This window comes from Palaemon carinicauda, chromosome 25 (assembly GCF_036898095.1).
Source record: "Palaemon carinicauda isolate YSFRI2023 chromosome 25, ASM3689809v2, whole genome shotgun sequence".
Taxonomy (NCBI): Eukaryota; Metazoa; Arthropoda; class Malacostraca; order Decapoda; family Palaemonidae; genus Palaemon; species Palaemon carinicauda.
In genome coordinates this window covers 105729681-105739680 of record NC_090749.1, presented here as the reverse complement: position 1 = coordinate 105739680, position 10000 = coordinate 105729681, and the positions used below count along the sequence as shown (strand labels likewise).

The following is a 10000-nucleotide window of genomic DNA, read 5'->3' as shown; positions in this document are numbered from 1 at the left end:
CCTCATACACCTGACAACACTGAGATTACCAAACAATTCTTCTTCGCCCAATGGGTTAACTACTGCAATGTAATTGTTCAGTGGCCACTTTCCTCTTGGTAAGGGTAGAAGAGACTCTTTAGCTATGGTAAGCAGCTCTTCTAGGAGAAGGACACTCCAAAATCAAACCATTGTTCTCTAGTCTTGGGTAATGCCATAGCCTCTGTACCATGGTCTTACAGTGTCTTGGAGTCGAGTTCTCTTGCTTGAGAGTACACCCAGGCACGCTGTTCTGTCTTATTTCTCTTCCTCTTGTTATATGAAGATTTTATAGTTTATATATGAAATATTTATTTCAATGTTGTTACTGTTCTTTAAATATTTTATTTTTATTGTTCTTTATTTCTCTTGAAGTTTATTCATTTCCTTGTTTCATTTCCTCACTAGGCTATTTTTTCCCTGCTGGAGGCCTGAGGCTTATAGCATCCTGCTTTTCCAACAAGAGATGTGGCTTAGCTAGCAAGAAAAACAATAATAATAATAATGAAAATATCACTACTACTACTACTACTACTACTACTAATAATAATAATAATCATAGCTCTTATAAAAACACTAATATTATATAAACGAAAACTAAAATTACAAATATATTTCAAAACAAAAGAAAAACCTCTTTAATCTCAGAAATAACGTCATCACTAAGTAATGATTCAAATTTCAAAGTAACTTCAGGAGTGCTATTCAACCATTAATTTACCACAGAACTGACACTATAAAATCAGTTATTCTATCTTTACAATCTCTATTCTTTGTAGTAGATAATTCATAACAAATCCCTTTGCCATCTAAAGTTATCTCACTTCGAATAAACTTTTCAATTCTCCAAGAAATGAAACAGGTACCTGTCGTGAATCACTTTTGTTTCTTAGACATTTTGATGAAATATTTGATTCTATTTGGAATAAAATGGCTTAGAATTAGATGGCTGGAAATGTGTAGGCAGGGAATTTTAGTCTTCAGGAAGCGTTGTAAATCTTAGAGATGCTGTCTGAGGAGAGAACTGCAACATAATTGAGCTTCCAGGTAGTGTTGTAAACACTGTAGAAAGTTGTACTGTATAGAAATGTCTTTAACTATATATTCTTTTTCTTAAATAAGAGAGAGAGAGAGAGAGAGAGAGAGAGAGAGAGAGAGAGAGAGAGAGAGAGAGAGAGAGAGAGAGAGAGATTTTGAAATAGATTATAACTTCCCTTGGAGACATTTAAAACTGAAGTGTGAGAAAAGTGGCTGCAATAGTCTTCCATTATTGTTGAAACTTACACTGGATGCTCATTAAGAACTCGTCTAACCCTACAGGGAAATTCGTCTTTGGAGTATGTGCTTCTTACCCAGGGTGGGATTCGAACATCTGCCTCTGAAACTTAACAAAACTGGACTAGTGACTTGAGATAACTTAATTTCGATAATGAAGTAAAAGTAAAAGAAGTTGTTATTATTATTATTATTATTATTATTATTATTATTATTATTATTATTATTATTATTATTAGCAAAGCTACAACCCTGGTTGGAAAAGCAGGATGCTATAAGCCCAAGGGCTACAACAAGGAAAAATAGCCCAATAAGGAAATGAAATAAACTATAAACAATAGGAATGCTTTAAAGACAGTAACATTAAAAGTTATCTCTCATATATAAACCTTAAAACTTAAAAAAAAAACAAGAGGAAGACAAATAAGATAGAACAGCGTGCCCGAGTGTACCCTCAAGCAAGAGAACTCTAACCCAAGACAATTGGAGACCATGGTACAGAGGCTATGGCACTATCCAAGACTAGAGAACAATGGTTTGATTTTGGAGTGTCCTTCTCCTAGAAGAGCTGCTTACCATACCTAAAGAGTCTCTTATACTCTTAATAGGAAAGTGGCCACTGAACATTAACAGTGCTGTAGTTAACCCTTTAGGTGAAGAAGAATTGTTTGGTAATCTCAGTGTTGTCAGGTGTATGAGGACAGGAGAATGTGGAAAGAATAGGCCAGAATATTCGGTGTATGTGTACGTAAAGGAAAAATGAGCCGTAATCATAGAGAGGGATCCAATGTGGTAGTCTGGCCAGTCAAATGACCCAATAACGCTCTAGCAGTAGTATCTCAACAGGTGGCTGGTTCTTTAACCAGCCTCCTACCTATTACCAAAGAGGCCCTGCAAATACTATGGGCCACAGATACCCTACTAATACCCTTAATCAATGCTTACAGTGCATTGCATGTGGAACACTGATGTCATTTGTATCTCTTATTCTGATTCAATTGTGTATCAACCTTTGTCTCTCAGTTTGATTTACTCACAAGCACTCCCTGCCGTCTCATTGACCTCATCAAGAAGTTTTACATTCTCCCCATATGTTCAGTGTCCAATTTCCTCTAAAGGGTGAGGGTAGAAGAGACTCTTTAGCTATAGTAAGCAGCTCTTCTAGGAGAAGGACACTCCAAAATCAAACCATTATTTTTCTAGTCTTGGGTAGTGCCATAGCCTCTGTACCATGGTCTTCCAATGTCTTGGGTTAGAGTTCTCTTGCTTGAGGGTACACTCAGACACACTGGTCTATCTTTTTTCTCTTCCTCTTGTTATTTTCAAGTTTTTGTAGTTTATAAAAGAAAGATTTATTTTAATATTATTGTTCTTTTTTCCTTATTTCCTTTCCTCACTGGGCTATTTTCCCTGTTGGAGCCCTTATAGGGCTTATAGCATCCTGCTTTTCCAACTAGGGTTGTAGCTTAGTAAGTAACAATAATAATAATAACCCTTTCACCATTATATCTCTATCAAGCAACTCACTTGACTTATTCCAATATTTCAACTTATTTTCAACTCTTCAATTCAAACTTCCATCTCAACTGGTTATTTCATTTTCTCTTCTTAAGATATATAATTCAATATATTCTTTTAACCAGTATTTTATCTTTTTTTCTTTGAGTTTTGTTTATAAAATATACAGAATTTTCTTTTATCAGGAGAGAATATAAAGTTTTTTTTTTTTTTTCTCTCTCTCTCTCTCTCTCTCTCTCTCTCTCTCTCTCTCTCTCTCTCTCTCTCTCTCTCTCTCTCTCTCTCTGTATATACAAACATACATAAATACACATGTATATATATATACAGACAGCATATACACATACATACATATGCAAGTACACAAGCATACCTAAATACACAGCTAGCATCTCCTTCCCAAAACTTTCCTCAAGTTTGACAGCAGAAATCTTTCTTTGAAGACTAATCCTGAGGAAGCTGTCAATCTCTGGAGCCTTCCTTGCTTCGAATTTTCTCCTGACATTTGGAGCCGAGGAACAAAAGCTATAATTATTCATTAAAATGATTAATGAAAAAAGGGTTTGCTTCGTCTGAAGTTTCCAAATATCATTTTGGAATTGGAGATAAATTTGTGGAATTTACGTGACGTGAAGCGATGGGGCCGGGGGGTTTATTCGGGTAAAATGTATGTGTAGTTTGGGAGGAAATGTTTAATAGTATGTTAATGTGATTATGATAATTATAAAGATATTTATGTTCGATGATGTATTTATAATAATTTTATATTTATTGTTTTTCTTCAACTTTGGTTATTGTGACTTGAATTGATATTAATAAATACTAAGATATTTGACCACTAGCTTTTATGGCTATTTCAACATTTTATATATATATATATATATATATATATATATGTGTGTATATATATTTAAATATGTATATATATTTGAATATATATATATATATATATATATATATATATATATATATATATATATATAAATTTATATATATATATATACATATATAAGATGATGGGAATAACACTAAGAGAAAGAAAAAGAGCAACATGGATACAAGAGCAAACTAAAGTAGAGGATATTCTAACAACACGTAAGAAAAAGAAATGGACATGGTCAGGACATGTAATGAGAATGACAGATAACACGTGGACATTTAGAATAACCGAATGGGTTACTAGAGATAGCAAAAGAAGCAGCGGAAGGAAGAGAAGACAACGGATCGACAAACTAAGAAAGTTTACAGGTGTGGACAAATGCAAGTGAAAAGACATGGCTGAGGCCTTTGTCCTCCAATGGACTAACAATGGTTGATAATGGTATGTATATATATATATATATATATAAAATATATATATATATATATATATATATATATATATATATATATACAGACAGACCTTGCCATTAGTGTGGTTGTCTATTTCTCTCGCTAATGGAGTGGCGGTCACTGTGCTCATACTGCAGGAGAAGCCAAAACACAGCAGCTACAATGCCTGGACAAAAAACAGTCTATACGACTACTTTCGTGTACAGTAATCCTGATTTAAAGTATATTACATGTTGTCCCTTTAGCAATCTAACAGTTTCAGATATAGTGTCTTTTATCAATTACTAACAATCATTGCTAACTGAAAGCGGGAAACTTATAAAGATACCTGCCCCTAAACCATTTTGCTCACTAACTTGAATTAACGAAAATTGTCAAGTCACGTGCTAAATGATTCCCGTATCCATAAAAGCAACATGCTACTTGAACACTATGACACGTGAAAACGTCACACATATTTTATAAGCCGACCACTAACCCTTTTCGTACGAAGTTCTACGCAGCGACTCGAAGCACGGCGCAACTCCCGATGTGCCGTGTCTTGCGCGGTACTCTCCAACATCTACAGTAACCCGGTAATAATATCTATCCCATCTTCTACTTCAGTGGGATAGAAAATTAAAAGATACGAGAATCATTAGTAACGTTATAATAATTGCGGGAACGCATACAGCCACAATAACAACCGAACAAAAAACCGCCGTTTTGTTATGAAACGAATCGGATATCAGTTGTTTTTTCTTGTTTTTCAATCATCGTATAATAATGAACAAAGTACAGTAGTATAAGATTGAGATTTTTACCTTTATTCACTATGGATAAAAGATCTATTTTGCAAAATTAGAAAGAAAAATAAGTTCTAATCAGTTATACGTTTGGCAACGAGCTGGCACAAGATGCCAGAAATCACTAGCAGGAAATCTGACTTTTATTTTTAGTTTTGTCCATAACTGTTCTTTTACACAGTCATTGATTTGTATTTATATAGGAGAAAAGTGTCAAAAATGGAAAAAATATATAATTATAATGACTTTACAGATTTGGAAGACCCAGGCTTACATGACTGAGGTAGTAGGTTGGCCAGGGCACCAGCCGCCCGTTGAGATACTACCGCTAGAGAGTTATGGGGTCTTTTGACTGACCAGACAGTAGTACACTAGATCCTTCTCTCTGGTTACGGTCCATTTTCCCTTTACCTACACACAAGCAACCCGAATAGTCTGGCATATTCTTTCCACATTCTCCTGTGTCCTCATACACCTGACAACACTGAGATTACCAAAAAATTCTTCTTCACCCAAGGGGTTAACTACTACACTGTAATTGTCCAGTGGCCACTTCACTCTTTGTAAGGGTAGAAGAGACTCTTTGGCTATGGTAAGCAGCTCTTATAGGAGAAGGACACTCCAAATTCAAACCATTGTTCTCTAATCTTAGGTAGTGCCATAACCTCTGTACCACGGTCTTCCACTGTCTTGGGTTGGAGTTCTCTTGCTTGAGGGTACACTCGACCACGCTATTCTATCTGATTTCTCTTCCTCTTGTTATGTTAAAGTTTTCATAGTTTAAATAGGATATATTTATTTTAATGTTGTTACTCTTCTTAAAATATTTTGCTTTTCTTTGCTTCCTTTCCTCACTGGGCTATTTTCCCTGTTGGAGCCCCTTGGCTTATAGCATCCTGCTTTTCCAACTAGGGTTGTAGCTTAGCAATTAATAATAATAATAATAATAATAATAATAATAATAATAATATGAAGTGTGAAGTGTGAGATGATGAATTGAGAAGTAATGATTTAAAATGATGATAATATATATATATATATATATATATATATATATATATATATATATATATATATAAATATATATATATATATATATATATATATATATATATATATATATATATATATATATATATATATATATACAGTACACGCACACACACACACACACACACATATATATATATATATATATATATATATATGTGTGTGTGTGTGTGTGTGTGTGTGTGTGTAATCTTACATTATATCCAGTTAAATTCTCTCTCTCTCTCTCTCTCTCTCTCTCTCTCTCTCTCTCTCTCTCTCTCTACAAGTATTTAAGAATCTAAATTTCCTTACAATTTTATATAATTCTTAGTATTTACACAGCAAAATTAGAAATGAAATTTAATAAATCGTCGTTTTCAGGTCTTATTAGGAACCAATTTATAATTTCACGTCATTAAATCATGAAAATTGGAGAAACATATTTGAAATATCAAATTCATCTAAGGGACCCATCTAATCTGAAATTCACATTCTCTTTTTAATGTTTCAAAGAAAACGTAATAATTTACAGCGTAGCCTTAAGTAAAATGGAATATGTCGTGGATTGGACAGTCAATCGTTTTATTATTATCACTTACTAAGCTACAACCCTAATTGGAAAAGCAGGATGCTATAAGCCCAGGGGCTCCAACAGTGAAAATAGCTCAGTGAGGAAAAGAAACGAAGAAAAATAAAATATTTTAAGAAGAACAACGAGATTAAAATAAATATATCCTATATAAACTATAAAAACTTTAACAAAACAAGAAATAAGATAGAATAGTATGCTCGAGTGTACCCTCAAGCAAGAGAACTCTAATCCAAGACAGCGGAAGACCATGGTACAGAGGCTATGGCACTATCCAAGATAAGAGAACAATGGTTTGATGTTGGAGTGTCCTTCTCCTAGAAGAGCTGCTTACCATAGCTAAAGGGTCTCTTCTGCCCTTACAGAGAGAAAAGTGGCCACTGCACAATTACAGTGCAGTAAGAAGAATTATTATTATTATCATTACTAGCTAAGCTACAACCCTAATTGGAAAAGCAGGATGCTATAAGCCCAGGGGCCCCAACAGGAAAAATAGCCCAGTGAGGAAAGAATATCAGTTATAAACTATAAAGAGAAATATGTCAGTCTGTTCAACATAAAATATTCCCCGCAAAGTTTGAATTTCTAGAGGTTCCGCCGATTTAACTGTCCGATTAGGAAGATCATTCCTCAATCTGGTCACAACTGGAATTAAGATTAATACTAAATCGACCTATTAGATATTTATCTAAAACAAAATAGACACAATGAGTGAAAAAATAATTTAATAAATAAAATGAATATCAATTTCAGGATTTTTAACTTATGTACGAACCCGTAAAAACTAACGATTATCTATAATAATGATTAATGTAATCAATTTCTCATTGTATAATTTATTAATTGCAATAACAACATCAACAACAACAACAACAACAAATACAGCCGTTTCTACTCCACAACAGGTCAAAAGCCTCAGACATGTCCTTACTCATGTCTGGGATTTAGCCAGTTTTAATCACCACGTTGACCAACTGCAGATTGGTGATGGTAGGAGACTTCTACCTTATCGCTCACAACAAACCAACCTAGTAAGGGTGTCCCCGACTAGTACACCTTAGCTGATCACGGCGATACGCAAACCCTTTGACCGCGTTAAGGTGTTTCTTCAATTCTAGTCTTATCCGTACTCTGTTCTGTAATAATGAGACGTATCTCATATACTAAGTTTATATAAACGCCAACTAGCCTGTGCGTGACCAAACAGATAGCATGTTTCTTCCTGGTACTTCCTGTGCTATTGTGATATGTTAAATTGGATTTGTGGCTGGAGACAGGGTCCTGGGAGGCCAAGCACTATTCAGTACTTATATTCAACAGTAAGAAAATGTCATTGTATAGTTGAAGGCCTAGAGTGCACTGCTAGGAGAGCACTGACAGCATTTTCCCCTAAGGTAAACTAAATTATTATTATTATTATTATTATTATTGTTGTTGTTGTTATTCATTATTATTATTATTAGTATTAGTAGTAGTAGTAGTGGTAGTAGTAGTAGTAGTAGTATTAGGTAAGCTATAACCCTAGTAGGAAATTCATGATGCTATAAGCCCAAAGGCTCCAACAAGGAAAATAGCCCAGCGAGGAAAGGAAATTAGGAAATAAATTATTATAAGAATACTGAGCCTGAGTGTACCCTCAAGTAAGAGAACTCTAACCCAAGACAGCGAAAGAAGACCATGGTGCAGAGGCTATGGCACGACCCAAGATTAGAGAACAACGGCTTAATTTTGGAGTGTCATTCGTTACTCGATAGGGTGACCACCAAGGAGCGACAAACGAGATATAAATGCATAAGGCCCCCCTGAAGACCCATATTGATAGATAGATAGATAGATAGATAGACCTTCGGGCTAATACAAACATATGATTGACGCAGTAAAGAGAAAAGTTTTGCCTAGAGAGAGAGAGAGAGAGAGAGAGAGAGAGAGAGAGAGAGAGAGAGAGAGAGAGAGTCGCTCCCAATGGCATTCAATGTGATTTTTTGGACCATGTGTTTGTTTTAAGGAGTGTATATATGTATATATGTGTATATGTATATATAATATATATATATATATATATATATATTATATATATAGCTATTTATAATTTGTATATATATATAAGTATATATATATATATATATATATATATATATATATATATATATATATATATATATATTATATATATATATATATATGTGTGTGTGTGTGTGTGTGTAAAATGAAAATAAAGAGAATTTTGAACTTTTCAAAATTTACCTTCAAGCCAAACTCCTCAAGATATTTCAAAAAATATCCATAAAAAAATTCCATTTAAACCAATCTTTCTTTGTGAACAGACTCGAAAATTATCTCTTCAAACTCTAAAAAAAAAAAAACATTTTAATATCCGTCTAATTTTCATTTAAAAACACCAAAACTCGTATGTAATTATATAATAAATTTCTCAAAACAAACTCGAAAAATAACATCAACCCAAAGTACCTAAAACACTTGCTTTACAAACGACCCAACTGTCATTAGAAGAAACTTTATTCAATCAATCATATTGCTGTCAGGCCGAACTATACTTGGCCATCACTATTTCCAGAAGACCATATATATTTCAAATGGATTCCCATACAAACCAGGAAACTTTCCTTATCTGTCCCAATCTTAGATCTATAGATTCAGATGTGTAGAACTGATGGGGGTCCTTTCTCCCCACAGACGACTCCTACATGATCCCTTTTCTCCCCACAGAAGAGTCCTACATAATCTCTTTTCTCCCCACAGAAGAGTCCTACATAATCTCTTTTCTCCCCACAGAAGAGTCCTACATAATCTCTATTCTCCCAACAGAAGAGTCCTACATAATTTCTATTCTCCCCACAGAAGAGTCCTATATAATCTCTTTTCTCCCCACAGAGGACTCTTACATAATCTCTTTTCTCCCCCACAGACGACTCCTATATAATCTCTATTCTCCCCACAGAAGAGTCCTACATAACCTCTTTTCTCCTCACAGAGGAGTCCTACACAATCTCTTTTCTCCCCACAGAAGAGTTCTACATAATCTCTTTTCTCCCCACAGAGGAGTCCTACACAATCTCTTTTCTCCCCACAGAAGACTAACACATAATCTCTTTTCTTCCCCCACAGAAGAGTCCTACATAACCTCTTTTCTCCCACAGAGGACTAACACATAATCTCTTTTCTTCCCCCAGAAGACTCCTACATAACCTAGGGCCCCCACCCCCACATATGTTGGATGTTGTGCTTTTAGATTTTATTCCCACACAGCCCCACATTTCTATATTCCCACAGAGCTATGAATATGTATTTGATTAGTATTGGAATATTTGTTGGATATATATGAATTTATCCAGAAGAGAGAGAGAGAGAGAGAGAGAGAGAGAGAGAGAGAGAGAGAGAGAGAGAGAGGGGGGGAGAGAGAGAGGGGGAGAGAGAGAGAGAGAGAGAGATT

At 34.6% G+C, this 10000-nt stretch overlaps 1 protein-coding gene across 1 annotated transcript in view; it reads right to left on the bottom strand.

The window, feature by feature from the left end:
* LOC137619189 (glutamate receptor ionotropic, delta-1-like) overlaps positions 1-4742 on the bottom strand; it is a 14864-nt gene extending 10122 nt beyond the window's left edge. Inside the window, exon 1 of the mRNA XM_068349374.1 lies at positions 4622-4742. Coding sequence (XP_068205475.1) covers positions 4622-4705 — 84 coding nt within the window. The 5' untranslated portion in view covers positions 4706-4742. The remainder of the gene's footprint in view (positions 1-4621) is intronic.
* Positions 4743-10000: the final 5258 nt, after the last annotated feature.